At 45.9% G+C, this 20,416-nt stretch overlaps 4 gene segments (V, D, J or C); all 4 read left to right on the top strand.

Annotated features, from left to right (window-relative positions):
* The first annotated feature begins 900 nt into the window (after positions 1-900).
* On the top strand, positions 901-2,370 carry LOC130032383 (T cell receptor beta variable 5-1-like). The segment is given in 3 exon segments: positions 901-949; positions 1,090-1,532; positions 2,302-2,370. Coding segments are annotated over 3 exon segments (561 nt in total).
* A 278-nt stretch (positions 2,371-2,648) lies between these two features.
* On the top strand, positions 2,649-3,298 carry LOC130032382 (T cell receptor beta variable 5-1-like). The segment is given in 2 exon segments: positions 2,649-2,697; positions 2,826-3,298. Coding segments are annotated over 2 exon segments (522 nt in total).
* Positions 3,299-15,717: 12,419 nt separating this feature from the next.
* On the top strand, positions 15,718-16,297 carry LOC130032381 (probable non-functional T cell receptor beta variable 6-7). The segment is given in 2 exon segments: positions 15,718-15,766; positions 15,936-16,297. Coding segments are annotated over 2 exon segments (411 nt in total).
* Positions 16,298-18,493: 2,196 nt separating this feature from the next.
* On the top strand, positions 18,494-19,153 carry LOC130032380 (T cell receptor beta variable 5-1-like). The segment is given in 2 exon segments: positions 18,494-18,551; positions 18,681-19,153. Coding segments are annotated over 2 exon segments (522 nt in total).
* The last annotated feature ends 1,263 nt before the right edge of the window (positions 19,154-20,416 follow it).

The following is a 20,416-nucleotide window of genomic DNA, read 5'->3' as shown; positions in this document are numbered from 1 at the left end:
ACTAACTAATGTAAATGCCAAGCTAGGGGATACTTAGATGAGGTTGAACAAGAGGAGTTGATCAGAGGGTGTTTTCTGCAGCCTGAGGCTGATTAGTTCTGCCTTGTCTCATCCATTGCAGCATAGAAACTGCCATGGTGTCAGCATCATTGCCTACCTGGTGGATGTTTTCTCATATGCTATCTTATGCCTTCACCCCCTAAGAGGGGAGTTGAAGAATAACCCTATATTAACCAAGGTGGAAATTCAGAAGTAGGTGCCTGGGAGATTGCTAATGGGTTTCAGATGGGTGTGTTGGAGGGAAATCCTGTCCTTGAATGACATAGATAATAAGAGGAAATTAACAGCCACATGGAGGCACTGTGGACCCAGATACAGCAAGGAACCGTGTGGAATCAGAGAGAAAATGAAGCCAGAGAGGAAGAGGTTTCAGTGCCCTTTGTGGGCAGTTGGTTAGATTTCACTGAATAGATTCTGGTGTATACAGGACTTAACACATTTTTCTAGTAAGAGTACAGTGGGTGCATCTGGAGATTCCTTCTGCATCTGCATGACAAACTGCCAGGGAAGTAGAAGAGAAAGGATCTGGCTCAGCCAAGGCTGAGGAATTTGGGATGAGTACTACAAGCAGGGGGAAACCAACTGCTTAAGGTCACTTGTGGACCATGCTTGACTCCTATCCACCCATTTGTTGAGGTATTTGCATGTAGAGTACATCAGGGGAGAGACAGAACAGAGTAGCCAACCAGGGTTTTAGATTGTAGGGTACTTTAGACCAGGGAAAAGTGTCCAGAGAGGCTCATCACACGGTGACATCACAGCAGAGGCTCCAACCAGCACCAGGAGGACAGAGCTTGGAGCCTGCCCTGCCCTAGGGGCTGTCTGTGTCCTGAGGCTGCCATGGGCTCCAGGCTCCTCTGCTGGGTGGTCCTTGGTCTCCTGAGAGCAGGTGAGTCCTGGGCACAGGGTGGACTTGGGCTGTGCCTGGGTGGGCCTGGGCTGTGCCTGGGAACCCCCTGCCCACCATGAGGGCTGCAGCAGGAGGCATCCCTGTGTCTACCTCAGCCCTTTCTCTCTGTTCCCCAACAGGCCCTGCGGATGCTGAGGTCACTCAAAGCCCCAGACACCTGGTCAAAGCAAGGAGTCAGCCAGTGACCCTGAGATGCAACTATGAATCTGGGCACTTGTATGTGTACTGGTACCAACAGGCCCTGGGAAAGAGTCTTGACTTCCTTGTTTCATATACCAGTGGGGAACAATATGAAAAAGGCAGCCTCCCTGATCACTTCAAAGTCCAACAGTTCAGTAAGGACTCCAGCTCTGAGCTGAGCGTGAGCTCCGTGGAAGTGGCCGACTCTGCCCTGTACCTCTGTGCCAGCAGCCTCACAGCCCTGCCTGCTCAGCTGCCTCCTGCACAAAAACACCCGTGGCCAGCCCAGGAAGTGGCAGTGAGACAAAGAGCTGCCAGCCAGTCACTCTCAGCCTATACTGAGGAAAGTCTCTCTATGTTATCATACAGGAACCATAATCATGTAGGAAATTTCTTTTACCTGTTAACATGCTTGACAGAGAGTAATATTACCAGAGTCAAATACTGGACTAGAGAAGCAAGGTCTCAATCACATTGTTTTCCTCCAAACCTATGTTCCCTTCACCATGCATCATAGTCACATCCTACTTTTCTTTTATCTAGAGCCAGAGTGGGACTGGAAATATTATAAATCTTACATGATATCCCTGCTCTGTCCCTGATATTAAGGAACACACAACTCAAAGCGAAGGATATCTACTGATGGCCAGAATGTTATTCTCTTCACCGCCATCACATGAAGCTGGCCAGTGTCCACCAGAAAGAGGCTATTTGGCTCATTTCAGATGTGTTTTCTCAACTAAGAACTGAGAAAACAAACAAAAACAATAACAAAATTGCATAAAATGGTGCTTGATTTGTGCATAATGTAATTGCCACAAAGATAAATAACATGAAGAATGATTAACATTTTAGTCATCAAACAGTTTTCTGTTCACACAATTTTTTACTAATGAAATAGAGCAAGGCTGCTTAAGAAGCTTATGTTTGAGGGCTTATCCATGAGTCTGTGGGGCTGTGGGTCACTAGGAGGTGCTGTGCACCCACTTACTTCCAGTCAGCCTGGGAGGTGTTTGGGTCATGGGAGAGTAAGTCCTTCACATCTTCTCACTGGTAGGTGTGGTTTGAGGCAATGCTTGTCTCCTGAAGCTAGAGGAGCTAACACAAAGGCTTCCTGCCCCCTTGGGCTGTGTCTATATCTCAGTCTGCAGGAAGCAGACGATCTCTCTGAGCTGGACAGAAACTGGAAAGAGAAAGAGCTGGATGAGCAGCTTGAGTAAGGAAGGCTGTGCAAGGGAGAAGCAGAGAAAAAAAAGAGCATACAGTTATGTGGGAACCGGTTGGGCCCCTGTGTCTGCATGGTTTAGAGGCTGGTTAGAGCAGATAATGGCACCTAGTGGTCCTTACTGTCATGTCTAAGGTAGAGGAAGTCTGCAGGCTGGGCACATCACACAGTGACATCACACAGTGACATCACAGCAGAGGCTCCTAACAGCACCAGGAGGACAAAGCTTGGAGCCTGCCCTGCCCTAGGGGCTGCCTGGGCCCTGACACTGCCATGGGCTCCAGGCTCCTCTGCTGGGTGGCCCTTGGGCTCCTGGGAGCAGGTGAGTCCTGGGCATGGGGGGGCCTGGGTAGTACTTAGCCAGGCCTGGGAACCCCCTGCCCACCTTGAGGGCTGCAGCAGGAGGCATCCCTGTGTCTGCCTCAGCCCTTTCTCTCTGCTCCCCAACAGGCTCTGTGGATGCTGAAGTCACTCAAAGCCCCAGACACCTGGTCAAAGCAAGGAGTCAGCCAGTGACCCTGAGATGCAACTATGAATCTGGGCACCAGTATGTTTACTGGTATCAACAAACCCTGGGAAAGAGTCTTGACTTCTTTGTTTCATATGCCCTTGGGAAAGAGTATCAAAAAGGCAGCCTCCCTGACCACTTCTCAGTCCAACAGTTCAGTGAGGACTCCAGCTCTGAGCTGAGCGTGAGCTCCGTGGAAGTGGCCGACTCTGCCCTGTACTTCTGTGCCAGCAGCCTCACAGCCCTGCCTGCTCAGCTGACTCCTGCACAAAAACACCCCTGGCCAACCCAGGAAGTGGTAGTGAAGGGGGAGCCACCATCCAGTCCCACCTGTATGAGGACAGTCACTTTGTGTATGGGGATGAGTCAATATGTCAGAGTCACGCAGGATATGTACTGTTGCACCTGTTTTTAAGTGAATTGAAGTAGCATTCAAGTATCACATTGTTACAAACATCTTCATGGATTTGATGAACCCAAAATACATTGTAGAACCAACTACAGTGTGTTTCCAGCCTGGTCCTTGTACAAACAGATTTTGTGTTTCTAAGGTTCCTTCCACTTAAATGTCATGGTAACTGTCATTTTTTTCACAAAGAGAAGATCCCTGTGAAATGGAAAATCAGAATTTTTCACAGAATCTGTAGCTGTGCCTATGTCCTACCACATCTATCCTCTGGGTCAGCAGATCCTTCTCACCTGCCCCCAGTGATGGGGCTCTATTCAGGGACTTAATCAAATACAAGGAATAAGGGTGTCTTCAAATGGTGATTGCCAGAGTTTCAACAGACAAAGACTGGGAAGTCCACTGTAGATGGAGTAACAGTTTCAAGATCAATGAAGGAAATCAGTGAAGTATCCTGGAGTAATGGAGTACAAGAATCATAAACGTCATTAGGAATCTAAGAGACTTCTCACTAATTCAAGAACTAAAGACATATTCACGTGAATAAATCTATTGAAGCAGGAAAGCTGTCACATATGCAAGAGATAAAGTCACAAATACTTGAAAAGAAGGCTGCTAAGACATGTCTTCTAGGCGTCAGTAATTTACAGTATTTAAGACACTTGTCTTGTATGCCATTGACACTGGTTTCCTCCCTGGTACTACATTTGAGGCCCAAGCATCACCAGGTGTAATCCCTGAGCTCAGAGTGAAAAAATAAGCCTGAGTTTCAGTTATACAATGATCAATTACCCATCCCTCCACCAGTGCCCATTTTCCACCACCATGAGTCCCAGTATCCCTCCCACCGCCCCATCCCACCCCCATTCCACCCTGACTCTGTGGCAGGGCATTCCCTTTTGTTTTCTCTCTCCTTTTGGGTGTTGTGGTTTGCAAAAGAGGCCCACGGACAAAAATTTGTAAGTCTATAAGTGCACCTCATGTTGTTTCACTAATAAAAATTAAAAAATAAAAAATAAATAAAAAATAAAAAATATATTTTTTGTAATACAAAAAAAATAAGCCTGAGCACTGCCCACTGTGCTCACAAAACAAAACAAAACCCAAGACATTTAGAAGGAAACAATCATCAATCTAAGAAGGTCGTCGTCTTCTTTTTCACTTTCTGAGAAATGGCGTGTGACCTTGTGACAGGGCTTTAGGGCTCAGGAGGGAAGATAATAGCTCAGAATGAGCCTCTGGCGAGCCCGTCCTCACTCAGCACCACATACACTGCAGACCCTCCTCTCCCTGCCCCTGCCATGAGTCCCCCTCCTGTCCTGTGTGACTCTCTGGCTGCCGCAGGCAAGTGAGTCCTAGACAAGTTCCTTTTGTGATGACAATGTCCCCGTTCCATGCTCAGCCCTCTGCAGTATCAGAAGCTCCTTCTTTCCACAGGTCTGGGGTTGCTGGTGTCTCTCAGATCCTCACATTCTAGCTTCTGAAGACAGGACAGAACATGACACAGATGTGTGCCCAAAAATTGGCACATAGCTACATAGCTACATGTACTGGTATCGGCAAGAAGAGGGACAAGAGCTGAAGCTTGTCTATTACTCAGTCGGACCTACGGTCATGGGAGGTGGGTACAGCTCTAGAGAGAAGACCTAGAGCTTCCCCTCCCTTCTGTGTCCTCACAGACATCTGTGTACTGGTGTGCCAGCAGTCTGTCCAGAGCACTGCAGGACTGCCTCCTCTCTGTTCACAAGCACAGAGTGTCCTGTCCCCAGGGGCCCAAGAGACCCTTAGCAGATTATCTGCATCAGGAGCCTGGAGCCCTGCATTTTAAATTATGCACCCTGAACTCACGTGTGCTGAGGCCCTATTGGGGAGTCTTAGCCTGACGAGGACCCCACTAGAACTTGGAGTGGAGGTGGCTCTTTCTTGGCTTTCTGTCTGCACAGCTGTGGACCTCTCTCCTCTAACTACAAAATAGTCTCTCACTATATTCTAGTTAATCCTTCTCAGAGCCTGCAAAACCTGTTTCCTCTGACAAAGCATGGACTGAGTCGAAATAGACTAACTCCTCTTATACCTGAGTTGTCCGCAACTCAACAGCTTCTTGCAGGAACATTTGCTCACTTCCTGCTCAAGTCTGATAAGACTTCTTGGCATCTCCTAGCCTAAGATTTAGGCTAGTTAAAAGTTTCCAGCTCGGTTTTGTTTACTGGAGCAAGGAGAGGAGGCCTGGGATGGGCACACACAGGAATGCTCTTGGTGGTGCATGGTGGGCCATGAGGGATCAATCTTGGGTAATCCACATGCACGGTAAGCATCCTACCCACTGTGCTTTCTATTCAACCCCAGTTTTTTTGTTACTTTTCTGAATAAACAGATTTTAAATTCAAAGAGGGAAACATGGTTCATCCATTTACTGAGTGCTATGTCTGCCATATATGAGTGTCTATCCTAATGGAATGACAAAGTGAATGAACAAGTGAATGATCAAGAATGAATGTAAAACCAATTCTAGAAATGTCCTATCTCATTTTCTCCTGGATAAGGGGCAGTACCAGTTGAGAGAAATCAATATCTGCCATAATGACTCGTCTTAGGTGGCTCTTCAAAATGGATGGGAAAGCTATGGCATGGATTCCAAATGCATTTCAACGTTTCCTTCATGACTATGATCATCCATGTGTCTTTTTCCTGATCTGGTTTCTTCTGCACAGTCGACCTAATTAGAATACAATGGCATTTCCACAATTTTCTTCTCAGTATTATCTTTTCATAAAGAGGACTATATTATAAAATAATATATGTCTGATTACTAACAATCCAGGGGGGTATGATGCCGCCAAAAGGTCAACCTGTGCCTACAGGAAGAGTGCATCAGCAGCCTGATTGATTTCAGGCTTCATAATATCCCCAAATTGCTGCTGTGCCTTTGGTCGGATCCAACAACTTGGGACCAAGTTTACCAAGAAATTAAACTGCCAAAAGTTAGGTATGTGGGAGTCAAGCCCAATTTAAAATTGCCGCCATACACCATGGCCTGACTCCACTGTCTCAGGAAGGACCTCACCAAGATATAATCTGCTAAAACTTCAGGTATTCAGGTTTTGTGACTGAAATCTCCAGGCTTTCCTGGGGTTGGGTTGGGCTACCTCCCCCCACTTCCCAATATACATGGAAGCACTGGCAGTCACCCCCACAAACCAACTCCAGAGCTACCCTGTCAACTCTATCACTAGTCTTTCTTCAGAGACCCATAAATAAATATCAAAAGAGATCAAAAGTCAGAGATACAGCAGCGAGTCCTGGAAGACACCACAGTGCCAGAGATCTCTATGGGCCCCATGCCGAGAAATTTCACAGGGGCACCCCAGATGGAGCAGGTGCAATCTCTCCACCTACTCTACATGGTATCCCTGCGACCAAGAGTTTCCACAAGCAAGGCCCAAGTATTCACGTTCCAGGACTAAATCTCCATGCTGCATGGTGGCAGAAGTGCCTGGCTGTGCCTGCCCAGCTCTCCGTCTGCTCATGACCCTGGTTGTCACCCCCACAGTGTGCCTCCAGGCGCCATCTTAGTTCACCAACAGCCCTGGTCCAGAGATGCCCAATTGAATCCCAAAATGGATTAGCGCCCTACAGAAATGTCTCTGGAACTCGACTGTTAACAATCTAGGACTCCAGAAGCACGCAGCTGCAGCACCCAAGATATTAAAAATAAACAATAAATGATCTAGCATCTGTCCCTGGCAGACAGTCTTGAATGGTGGTGGGAAAATTAGAGCAAAACATAATGCCCAAACGTAGAGAGAGAAAGAATACTGGGGAAATTACCTGTCACGGAGGCTGGGTGAAGACTGGGATGGGTGGAGTGGATATTCTGGGGACATGATGGTGGAAAGTGTGCACTAGTGGAGGGATGGATATTCTATCATTGTCTAGCTGAATCTTGAACATGAAAGCTTTGTAACTGTATCTCATGGTTATAAAAATTTTAAAAAAGTTATGTGAAGTTCATGCCCAATTCAATCACTTAATCAATGGCTGCATAAATAGCAGTACTCCTACATATTTTTTTTTAAAAATCCTCCTCAATACAAATGAGCAATCTAAAGATTTATGGAATGAGGTGCTTTTATGAAGAAAGTTATCAAAACATAAAGAAGGAAAAAGTTCCGCTTGTAAAGGCAACCGTGGTTGGTGCTGGACTCTGGGGAATGCCTGGAGTGATAGGACATGAGTGAACAGAGGGTGTCTGGCCATCCAGAAGCCCTTAAAGAGGTATATTGAAGAAGTTCCTGGCATTTGCTGATGGGAAAACTCAAGATGCTGAGTGGAACCCCTGTGTGGGTGCAAAGTCCACCATTGACCAATATTAGCCAACCTTTGGATAGTGTGAAGAAGGGAAATCTTTCATCTACTAACACTTACGTATCTGTCTCTGTGTTTCACTGGGTTGGTCTACAATCTTCTATGAATAAGGGTGACATTTATTTCTATGCTGCAACAATCTTACTCATTGAATCTCCTTGATTTAAGTGAATCTACTTGATTCAATGAGACCTGTGTCCTGGGGCCTCAATCATACAGGGACACCTTGCAAGAATGTGGGAAATTGTCCCCTTATTAATAATAAATTCAAGATCAGGATAGTCAACTGAGTTAAACAAGTAACACTAGAATATTTTAAAGGCAGAAAAACCTGAGCCCAGACAAAAATAGAATAAGAATCTCCTAGATTCAATTAGTATGAAAATTGAAGTACAGAAATACAAATAATTTTTTGACTCAACTAATTGAGTCTCCTTGATCTATTCTATCCCAGAAATCTAAAGGAAAGAAAGTTCATGGAAATGTAACTTTCATTCTTAGCAAGGTTGAATTACACAATCTGGATTGAATCTGCCAAACTAGAGATAGAGGCTTACACATTTTTCAATCTGCATGTGGTGTCAACAGTTTTCTGCTGAGAACATCTGTTTGACAGAGTAATTTTCTCAGACAGAGTGTTTGTTCTAGATTTTCCCATGAATTGACTCTAAACTTTGCTTTATGACTGTGGATACACTTTGTGCTCCTTAGAGATATCTCTTCTATTTCATAATTATGAAGCAGACAGGGAGATAGGAAAGGGCCTCCATGCTAATAGTATTCTTGAGAAGTAATAAAGAACTAGCCCTAAGACTGTCAGGACCTACTTTGTGAAGACAGGAAGGAAGTCCTGATAAGACCAATACCTAGTGCCAGCACAGACCAGAGAAGGCTGGCCCCCTCCAAGAGAAGTTCTAGCAGGATCCAAGGTCAAGAAAAGGAAATTCAAAGAAAACTATCAGTTAATCCCAACTCCATCCCCTTGACAACTACCCAAGCAACAGACTCTTATCTAGCTAGAAAGCTCCACGTGGGGTAGCATGGGAGAAATGCTATAGAAGCCAACTTGAACAAAGGAAGTGCTTGCAAATGCTGCCGAATCCTATGTACTGCTTGTGTTCATGTGTCATGGCTAAGAGCATGAGTTGTCTGAATACATGTGTCACCTTCATCTGTCCTCTTGAGATATAAAAGATTGGACTTTCATATTCAATGCTGGGATGTGTACTGGGTGTCTCTTTTCCTTGGGAGATGCCCACATTCTCTATTAAGCGCATTTCTCCCTGGCTTAAGTCGGAGTCAGGTATTGCTTGATGGTCACGTAGTAGGTTTGACTGATGGTCACCTAGTAGGTATTGCTTGATGGTCACCTAGTAGGTTTGACTATCTGGTCAGTGCTACGCAGGGACTCATCCATAGACTTTATCATTTAGAGCCTTCCCAGTCGGTCTAGGGGTGGCAGAGGTGATTGGGAGTAAGTGGCCATCTGTCTCCTCTCCACCTCACATTAGCCACCTTGGGGGCACACCGTCTTCAGAAGCTAGCCTCCTTCCTGTTTGAATTGACCTCCTGGAACTTGGTTTGAGGAATTAAAGCTCTGTCTTTTTCTGAAGAAGTCTAGCCTTGAATTTATGGTGAATATGACTTTGAGAACTACAAGTACCTGTGACTTTGAGTCATTAAATATGATTTTGCTGGAAAAAGTCAGAAGTCAAGTGAGTAGTTTTCTTCCTTAATAGATTTTTTTTATTTACTGGTGTTGGCACATCAAATACGCCACGGATAGCTTGCCAGGCTCTGCCGTGTGGGCAAGATTCTCTCAGTAGCTTGCCAGGCTCTCCAAAAGGGATAGAGATTTTTCAGGCAGCCTCTAACCGCCCTTGTAGGTGTTCCCATGGTTCAAACCATATTAAACCCTAGCAAATATGGTGCATCAATCCTGGAAGATGGGCATTAAGTATTTTATAATGTGTCCTGCAGCTGCAAAGCTGCCACGCAGTCCGGAAAGCATCCTGGAGTGTGGTGGCGGCTGGGGAGTGGAGGTAGTGGAGGTAGTGGAGGTCTGCCAGTGAGGCATTTATCTGGTACCTGTAGGGTGGGTCTTCTGTGCATAATCCAATCCCTGGGTCGCAGACAGGGCAAGGTAGGGTGGGGCTCCTGGTTTTAATCCCTTCTTCACCTGTGGTTGGTGGGAGCAGGCAGAGGATCTCTGTCCTCACTACCTCCACTACCCAGCTGCCACCACACTCTAGGACGCTTTCCGGTTGCTCAGGCCGAGACTCACACACGAGTGAAGTCCCACAGAACAAGATCAGTGGAACTCTGAGACCTTGGACTCCAGGCCCAACAAAAGCCCCACCATTATTATTTGGAATTTCTCCCCAACAATCAGACCTGCTGAAAAGGCATCATTAGATCATTCATTTTCTAGTGCTGATTATAAAGGGCATATGATTCCAGAAGAGCCTTGGAATTCCTATATTTTAGTAATTAATTTGGGGGGATTTATGCCAAAAGCCACTAGGTTTGAGATTGGTTTGTGTATCTCTGGGATCATGGCCATTAAGGAGCTTAATAAGTAGCTCGAGGAGCCATTTGTGGGCAGCAACTCGAGGTCTTATCAGGGCGGCGGGGGAAATGGGATGATTCCACACACACCCCTACATCAGCAAAGCGGAGGTGGTGTAGTTGCCTCTATCTTCACTCCCATTCCTTCCCATTCCAGTCATCCCATGATGTTCTTGAGGGTGGCACTGAAGAGTTTCGGTGAAATGGTATCATCCTGATGAACCCCTCTCTTGACATTGATGATCACTTTTTTGTAGAATGATGAGATTCTGGTAGTGAATCTGTAATACAGCTCACAGAGGATCCTGATGTATTGAGTTTCAATGCCTTGATTGGCCAGGGCTTCAATGACTGCTTCCATCTCAAAAGAATCAAAGGCCTTCTTTAAATCAATGAACGTTAGACAGAGCAGCATCTTGAACTCTCAAGAAACCTCAATGAGCTTGGTTATCGTGTGGATATGGTCAATCACCCTGAATCCTTTGCGGAACCCAGCTTGCTCACATGGTTGTCCTTCATCTAGTGTTCTGCCAATCCTATTTAGGATGACTCGAGTGAACAGCTTGTAAATGACAGACAATAGGCAGGTTGGGCGATAGTCGCTAATGTCATGGATGTCTCCCTTCTTGTACAGTAGTACAGTCCTGCTGGTTTTCCATTGGGACAGAACCTTGCATTCAGAGAGGTAGTGTGTGAAGAGCCGAGCCAGGTTATTGATGAGTAGGTAGCATGTGAAGAGCCGAGCCAGCGTGTTGATGAGTACTGACGCCAGGTTATTCAGGTGTTCAGGTCTGAACTTGTCTGGGTGCTGTTCATTTCTTTACCAATAAAATGGCTTGTCAGATTTAGGAAGGGAGAATTTTGACAATGACATATCCATCCTGCAATTAGAGGTCACCCCAAAAGCCTCTATCCCTCTTGGAGAGCCTAGCAAGCTACTGAGAGTATTCCGCTTGCACGGCAGAGCCTGGCAAGCTATCTGTTGTGTATTTGATATGCCAAAACCAGTAATTACAATGGGTCTCATTCCCCTGACCCTAAAGGAGTAACCAATACAGCAGTGTTGAGAAGGATGAGGAAGGAGAGGCTGATAAAATCTCAAGGCCAAACTAGGCTGCCAAAATGAAGAAAGACAAAAATGATTGTCTGTATTTTCAATGCATGTATGCTGGCATCAGATGCATCCATCGAGGATCTGATGGTACAAAAGCGAAAGATCAAGTATGACATCATTGGTCTGACCGAGACAAGAAGGCATCAATCACATCATACCTTTTTCGACACTGGAGAAGAACTGTTCCTCGAAACATGTGATAAAAGAGGCATCGGAGGTGTCGGTCTCCTTGTCAACACGAACTTGGCCATGAGCATTGATTCATTCGAATGCCTAACAACCCAAACGGGACGATTACACTTGAATAGATGTGTGGCTCACTGCCGGCAGTTTCTATCTTCGTTGTCTATGCACCAACATCCAATTATGATGAAGGAGAAATTGAGAAGCGAAAACTCTTGAGCTTATTCTCCAATGAGGTTTGGCGCATGCCTCAGGCAACCGCAAGTGAACATTCGAGCTCGCAAAGCAGTGCAGAGATGCGATAAAGGAAGACCTCAAAGAAAGAAGAGCAGAAGTGCTGGTAGATGTGGCATAAGCCGGGAAAAGCATTCATAATGCCCGCCTGTCCTTCGCCAACTACTAGACCAAGATGACTGCCATCCAACATCCTGATGGATCTATCACATCTTCCAGAAGAGCAATGGTGAACATTATCCATGACTTCTACTCAGATCTCTTCAATAGCAACGTCTACCTGCCCATATACCGAATTCCACAGCCACTAAACAATTTATTTTATTTATTTATTCATTTTTGGGTCATACCTAGCGATGCTCAAGGGTTCCTCCTGGCTTTGCACTTAGGAAATACTTGTGGCGGTGCTTGGAGGATCATATGGGATGCCGGGGATTGAACCCAGGTTGGCCGCGTCCAAGGCAAATGCCCTACCTGCTGTACTATTGCTCTGGCCCCAGCCACTAACCAATTTGATTACAAAAGACGAGGTTATTGAATCTGACTTATCAGAAGAGGTTCTAGAAAATAATATTTACACATCTATCCATATAAGAGTATCAGATGTTTTGTTTGTCTGTTTGTTTTTTGATCTGCCTGAGTGGTTTTAGTTTCTTTCATTCATGATAGCATAGATAGAAATTTTAATGGTGCCACAACTATTTCCTTCTTAACAAATCATTTCAATCACTTGCATCTACTCCTTAAGATTGCATTGAAAAAATAATCTTAAATCATCCAAGCTAGCAGCTCAGGAAGTGGGTGTGTGGAGGTATGTCAGGGGTGTGTGTGGGGGGGGGGGGGGGAAATGGGGGGTGTTGAAGGGAAAATTTGACCTGAGTTTAGATAATGAATGTGGACTGTGAGTCACATACTTACAACAAGGTGCCCCAGAGGAGTTAGCAAGAGACCGCTCAAGAGAATGTGGGAAACCAGAAGACATTGAGGGCACTGTGAAGGAAGGTGGTGATGGATTGCATACAGAGAGCCCCCAACCACAGAGTGAGACAGCCAGCGCAGAACAGTTACTTCTATGCAAAACCATTTGTTCTTCATAACCTTGTCAGTCTAAATGCAAATTAGCTTGTGTAGACCTGCTCATTGCAGAGTGGGCCTTTGTTCAGGGCCCAGAGTTGCCAGGGTAGCCTAAACTCTTGCCTGCATGAATAAACTCCTTTTTCTTCAACCCGCCTTGACATGCAATCTTGACTCCTTGGACTTTCTGCAAGTTGCCTTAGGGGAGTCAGAGGGAAAGAGAGGAATGAGTTTCACTGTTTCTGTGGGGAAATTGTTTAAATTTGTTGAGTAAATGAGAGAGAAAGAGAGAGGGGAGAGAGAGAGAGAGAGAGAGAAACTAATGCACATTATTATGATCTGAATAAGATAGACGATCTGGAGATTTATTCTGCAACATGGAGGCCATGTTAATAAGCTCGGAGGAAATTTAGGGGGAAAAAGAGTTGGACGATAAGACCTGAGAATTTGGCTCAAGAGGTGTACCCAGAGTAAAATAAATGTGAGAACCATCTTCAGTACCTGCCCATCTTTTGTGGTGGGGCAATTGAGGTTGCACAGAAAGTAGCCTGCCAACCTCAGCACTGGCTAGACAGCCCACAAGCATGGGCTCATCGTACACTGACATCACAGGAGAGGCTCCTATCAGACCCAGGAGGACAGAGCTTGGAGCCTGCCCTGCCCTAGGGGCTGTCTGGGCCCTGAGGCTGCCATGGATTCCAGGCTCCTCTGCTGGGTGGCCCTTGGGCTCCTGGGAGCTGGTAAGTCCTGGGCACAGGGGAGGCCTGGGCTGTGGCTTGCCAACCTGGGAACCCCCATGCCCACCATGAGGGCTGCAGAAGGAGGCACCCCTGTGTCTGCCTCAGCCCTTTATCTCTGATTGCCAACAGGCCCTGCAGATGCTGAGGTCACTCAAAACCCCAGACACCTGGTCAAAGTAAGGAGTCAACCAGTGACCCTGACATGGAACTATGAATCCGGACATAATTTTGTATACTGGTATCAACAGGCCCTGGGCCAAGGCCATCAGTTCTGAGTGGAGTATTTTGAAGAGAGACAGAGAAACAAAGAAACATCCCTGATCACTTCTCAGTCCAACAGTTCAAGAAGAACTCCAGCTCTGAGCTGAGCGTAAGCTCCATGGAAGTGGCCGACTCTGCCCTGAACCTCTGTGCCAGCAGCCTCAGAGCCTTGCCTACTCAGCTACCTCCTGCACAAAAACACCCCTGTCCAGTCCAGGAAGTGGCAGTGAGACAAAGAGCTGCCAGCCAGTCACTCTCTATACAGAGGAAAGTCTCTCTATGTTATCGTATGGGAACCAAAATAATATAGGAAATTTCTTTTACCTGCTAACTTGACAAAGATTGAGTTAATTAAGATTACCGGAGTTAAATACTGGACTAGAGGAGCAAGGTCTCAATCACATTGTTTTCTTCCAAACCTGTGTTTCTTTCACCTTGCATTGTAGTTAGACCTTACTCTTCATTTTTCTAGAGCCAGAGTGGGACTGGAAATATTATACATCTCGCATGATATCTCAGCTCTGTCCCTGACATTAAGAAGCAAAGGACATCCACTGATGGCCTTAATTACACAATGTAGCTCCTGCACTGCCATGACATGAACCTGGCCAGTGTCCACCCAGGAAAGAGGTTCATTTCAGTTGTGCTTTCTCAATTAATAACTGAGAAAAAATAAAACAATAACAAAATTGCAATAAAAAGGTGCTCGATTTGAGCATAATATAATAACCAAAAAGGAAAGGAACATGAAGAATCACTAACATTTTAGTCATGAAACATTTCTGTTCACACAATTGTTTTCTAATAAAATGGAACAAGGCCTGAGAGTGGACTTAAGGATCTAAAAGGCTCAAAGAAGGGTTTATCTATGATTCTGTGGGCTGTCAGTCACCTGGAGGCGCTATTCACACACTTACTGCCAGTCACCCTAGAGGGAGACAGGCTGTGGGAAGGGAAGTCCTTCACATCTTCTCACTGGTATGGGTGATTTGAGTCAATGCTGGTGTCAAAGGATGACTTTGAACAGCAGGGCCCAGATTATTGTCCTTCTTAGAAGGACAGTACCTCTGCTTTTGTTGTGGGAAAGGATTCATGCTCCACAGTCATGCAGAGAAAGTATTGCTTTAGCATGGGTTTGTATGAATCTAAAGGAGTTACCAGCCTACTTTCATGTTCCAATTCTGGAAGAACACGGACTCAAACACTGTTCCTCCATCCCTGTTCCCCCATGGCCCACCATGGACATGAACATCAGAGATCTTACTGATTTTCCTAATTGCTTTTCTTGATATCTTCCCACCTCTTTGCACCTGCATCAGCACATCCTCTGCTCCTGCTGCAGTGCACAGCATTCCTCCTCCTAGAATACAGCAGACTGGAAGAACTATGAGTTCTCACATGGTGATCTCCAGTGTCTTAGGCTCAGCAGGTGGATGGATACCCAGGAAAAAATTTATAGCAGGTTCAGGGACAATTTCAACCCCATGGTCAGTAACCAAATCAGGAGAGAACTCGAGACCTGGGACGCAAGAGTCAGGCCACCGGGAGTACATATGCTTCTTAATACATTGAACATACAACACATATTTGCTTGAATAAATCTGGAGCATTATGAAAATGACACCATGTGATTGAAATATCTAAGTCACAAATTGGCTAAGAAAATGACAAGGCATCTTAATTCAGACAATACATGACAATGTATTCTTCATTGAAATCAGCACATTTGTGCATGAATTTTTACTTTCCCTGAGCAAAGGCGGGACCTTGGCATGGGCTAGGGAGGGTGGGCCCAGACAGGAAGGTGACACGTGGTGATGTGTCCTTAAGGAGAACATCCGCTCTCACCATCACACACACAGCAGACACTCCTCTCCCCTGCCCCTGCCATGAGTGACCCCCTTCTCTCCTGTGTGATCCTCTGGCTACTTCAGGCAGGTGAGATCTGGGGAATCTCCTTTATTGATGCTGTTAGCTCCGATGGAGTAATAGACCAGCTTCAGGCCTTGTCCCTCATCTTGTCTGTGTGTTTTCATGGTGAAAATATCCCTGTCCCATGTTCAGCCTTCTTCTGCTGTGTCTACAGCATTGACTTCTTCTTCTACAGGTCTCGGCCAGGCTGGTGTCACTCAGATGCCTACATTCCAGCTCCTAAAGACAGGACAGAGTGTGACACTAATGTGTGTCCAAGATATGAAGCATGACTACATGTACTGGTACAGACAAGATGAGGGACAAGGCCTGAAGCTGATCTATTACTCCAATGAAGATAATATCGTGGATAAAGGAGAAGTGGCAGACGGGTACAGCGTCATTAGAAAGAAGACCGAGAGCTTCCCCCTCACGCTGGAGTCGGCTGCGCCCTCCCAGACATCTGTGTACTGGTGTGCCAGCAGTCTGTCCACAGTGCTGCAGGGCTGTCTCCTCTCTGCACACAAACACTGCCCTGCCCCCAACCCCAGGCCATAAAAGAGCTTTTGCAGATTCTCAGCATAAGGAGTCTGGAGCCCTGTATTTTCGGTCATGCTTGTGAACTCACTTGTGCTGAGGTTTTGTGGGGAGTCTTGGCCCGACTGGCTAAGTAAGACTGGAGCTTGAAGTGGAGATGGCGATGTCTTTGTTCCCTTGTTTCCACAGCTACCAAACTTTTTTTTCTCCAGTACTATTCTTTTGGACAACTTTGAACTTCTCACTGGTTCTCACAGTCTGACCTCCACCTTCATGAATAACCTGGGATTCTCTTGCTCCTTTTATATTTCAAATTGCATAGCAATGCCTCCTAAACAAACAAATGAACCAGGCACTGAAAGGAAAGGGTATTCTAGGAAATGTGGCTCAACTTCTCAGCAAGGTAAGTTTCCAATCTAGGACAGAACTGGAGCTCAGCAACACTGATCTTATGAAAAATGAGAATGCATCCTTGGAGTTGAGGGGTTAGCCATAAGATCTGGAGTGATAGCAGAAGAGAGTGTCATAGAGATACTTTCCTCAAGGAAAGGCTAGAGAGATTTAGAATGGGTATGCCACTTGCTTTGCATGCAGCCAACTTAGGTTTGATTCCGAAAATCACGTATGGTGCCCAAGCACTGAACCAGGTAGAAGAGTGATCCCTGAGTACAGAGCCAGGAGTGAGCCCTAAGCACTGACAGTTATAGCACCAAACAAAAAAAAATTTTTTTAAATAATATTCTTGAAAAAAAAAGAATATTCTTGATTCTTGCCAAGAGCTGAGCAGAGAGCCAAAAGAGCCAAAATCATGTCAAATAATTCCAAAAAGAATTATCTGTGATATACTTCCAACCTACTGAAAACGACTTGTTCCACAAGAGCTGATACTTCCCATGCTTTTTTCAGCTAAGAACCCAGAATATCAAGTCTCCTAGGATGAAGTTACAACAGAACAAATATGAAGGTCACTGGACTCATCTGCTCTGCTATCACATCTGGAAAAATGGCCTCTCTACACATTTTCTCCTGGACAAGTCTAGCAGACTCAATTTATGACCCAGGGAGTATCTTAAAGAATAAAATCCAGAACATTTGATTCCAAAATAATATTGCTGCTTTGTAAAAGTCAGAAAGAAACACAGGAGGAAACAGCTCCCGGACAGTCTTCAGTTGGCTGGTGATGGAAGGTTGCTTTTGGTGTCCTGTGACTGCATATTGAGTTCCATAGTAGGAATTCAGAATAGGTGAGGGTGAATTTGTCCCTGGTCAACAGTGATATCAGTCTTAGTTTGTAAAGGAATGTTCACTTGTTGAACAAACATCAGAGTTTGTGTGATACCATAGTCAACTGCTATAGAACTTTTCTAATTGAGTGGTGTGAAGAATTTTTGGAAGGCAGGAGTCCTACATGCTCACAATTGAGAAATTTTAGTGTCATGGTCTGAATGCCTCTGCTTGGTCTCTTTCCATCTAACATAAGTCTTACAATGATGCAACAATAAATCCCATTATCAAAACATTCCTTTAGAAATCTTTGCCTCCAAAGACTTGACAGTGGTTTGTGAGATGATCCAACTGGGAAAGCAGAAAAGTGATCCTTGAAAGGGAATAACTTGGGAGTTGGTGGAGAGGGGCGATTTGAGGAAATTTCTGCACTTGAATTGGACATATGTGAATCCATCAGGCTGACTTGCAGACACTAGGAGGCGCTATACACCCACAAACGGCAAGGCACCAAGAGAGGAAACTGTCCTGGGCTCAGAAGAAAAACAGATTCCATGGCAGACAAGGTAGGTGGTTTGGTTTCACCAGAAGATTCTGTACATGAGCTAACTCAGCGTCCTAAGCCCTGGTAGCGTAAATGCACCTGGAACCTCAGTCAACAGCAGAGAAGCTGGACCAGAAAAGAAGGTAAAAAGAGCCGGAGCAGCTGAAATAAGAAACTGGAGTCAGACAAAGGAGGCTCCAGAATACTGGATGCCTATGCATGGAAAGAAAGGCACCCACCTTATGTAGGAAGACTTCATAGTAGGAAATGATGCCTGGAATCTCATGACAGGCCAATGGTGCCCCAGACCAAGACATAGCCTGCATTCAGGGCATATCACAAAATGACATTACACAGTGACTCACACAGTGACATCACAGCAGAGGCTCCTATCAGCACCAGGAGGACAGAGATTGGAGCCTGCCCTGCCTAGGGGCTATCTGGGCCCTGATGTTGCCATGGGCTCCAGGCTCCTCTGCTGGGTGGCCCTTGGTCTCCTGGGAGCAGGTGAGTCCTGGGCACAGGGAAGACCTGCGCTGTGCTTTGCCAGGCATGGGAACCCCCTGCCCACCATGAGGGCTGCAGCAGGAGGCACCCCTGTGTCTGCCTCAGCCTTTTCTCTCTGCTCCCCAACAGGCCCTGCAGATGCTGAGGTCACTCAAAGCCCCAGACACCTGGTCAAAGCAAGGAGTCAGCCAGTGACCCTGACATGCAACTATGAATCCGGGCATGAGTCTGTGTACTGGTACCAACAGGCCCTCGGGAAAAGTCTTGACTTCCTTGTTTCATATTACGGTGGGCAAGAGAGTCAGAAAGGCAGCCTCTCTGATCGCTTCTCGGTCCAACAGTTCAGTGAGGACTCCAGCTCTATGCTGATCATGAGCTCTGTGGAAATGGCCGACTCTGCCCTGTACCTCTGTGCCAGCAGCTTATCACAGCCCTGCCTGCTCAGCTTCCTCCTGCATAAAAATACCCCTGGCCACCCAGGAAGTGGCAGTGAAGGGGAGCCACTAGGCAGTCCCACCTGTATGAGGACAGTCATTCTGTGTATGGGGAGGATTCAATATTTCAGAGTCAAGCAGGATATGTACTGTTGCACCTGTTTTTAATTGAATGAAAGTAATATTTAAGTATCACTTTGTAACTTGGGAGTTGATTGACTCCAATAGTATTTACTCCTGGGCATCTGCTCTCTACTCAGTTGCCCTTAGTTCCTAGCACCTCAAAAGCAGTGTCCCGACAAGGTACTGAATGGACCCAGAGCAAGCTGTGAGCTACCCTGGCATCGAAATGCACCAACCAGGTCAAAACGCCACAATACTCAATTATAAGTTGAGAGCATGATCTAGACAATTTCTGTCATGATCCAAAAGTAACGAGACTAGGACCCTGCTGGGGTTAGGAAGACTAACCTGGTCTGAGGACTGTGGTAAGACGTCATCAGAAAGAAGCAAACTTTAAGTTGATATATCTCTTACTGTGCTCGTGCAGAATGACATTGCTAGAAATATTAGAAGTAGATTTACTACAACTATTTAAGTGGATTACTAGTTGAGGAAAGAAGAAATCAACACACCCTGAATGGGATCCTGCCCTTAAGTGGATCTCCTAGTAATCCAGAGTAATCTCTTTAGATGAGATTTTATCCTTGAGTTAATGTCCTAGAGGAGTGGTTTTACCTCTCTTTGTTGATTTGTTAATGTTCAGCCCACCTTTGTGTCACCACCCTGTATGATTGCTATATAAACTAAGACTGTAAGAACGGAGGGGAGCAGAGTCAAATCTAGGGGCCAGCATCAGGATCCAGGGGCCAGAGTCAGAATCCACAGGGAGAGAATCAGAATCCAAAGAGAAGGGCTCCAGAGAGAGAAGCAGAAGAGCTCCAGAGAGAGATCAAAAGAGACCAGAGGAGAGACTACAGAGACAGAGTCAGAAATAGAGAGACAGACAGAAGAGAGCACAGCAGCACGCACAGAAGCAAAACACAAAGGAGGAGCCATCCCGATCCCGTCCAGAGACAGCGGTTGGAGTGCACTGAATGCAGGCAGCGAGAGAGATCTGCCAACAACACATCATCATCTTAGCATTCCTCCCCCGCATGCGCATAAGATATATTTTTTTACACTCAGCAGGCCTAAAGCCATGGGAGTGGGTACAGGTCTCTATATATCTCTAGAGAGAAGACTGCGAGCTTCTGAAATCGGTCTAGGGGTGACAGAGGTGGATTGGGAGAAAGTGGCCATCTCCTCTCCAACTCACATTAGCCACCTTTTGGGACCCACCAACTTCAGAGGCAAGCCTCCCTCCTGTTTGTATTGACCTTCTGGAACTTGGTTTGAGGAATCAAAGCTCTGTCTTTTTCTGGAGAAGTC

This window comes from Sorex fumeus, unplaced genomic scaffold (genome assembly GCF_029834395.1).
Source record: "Sorex fumeus unplaced genomic scaffold, SorFum_2.1 ptg000048l, whole genome shotgun sequence".
Taxonomy (NCBI): Eukaryota; Metazoa; Chordata; class Mammalia; order Eulipotyphla; family Soricidae; genus Sorex; species Sorex fumeus.
This window is presented reverse-complemented; position numbering and strand designations above follow the sequence as displayed.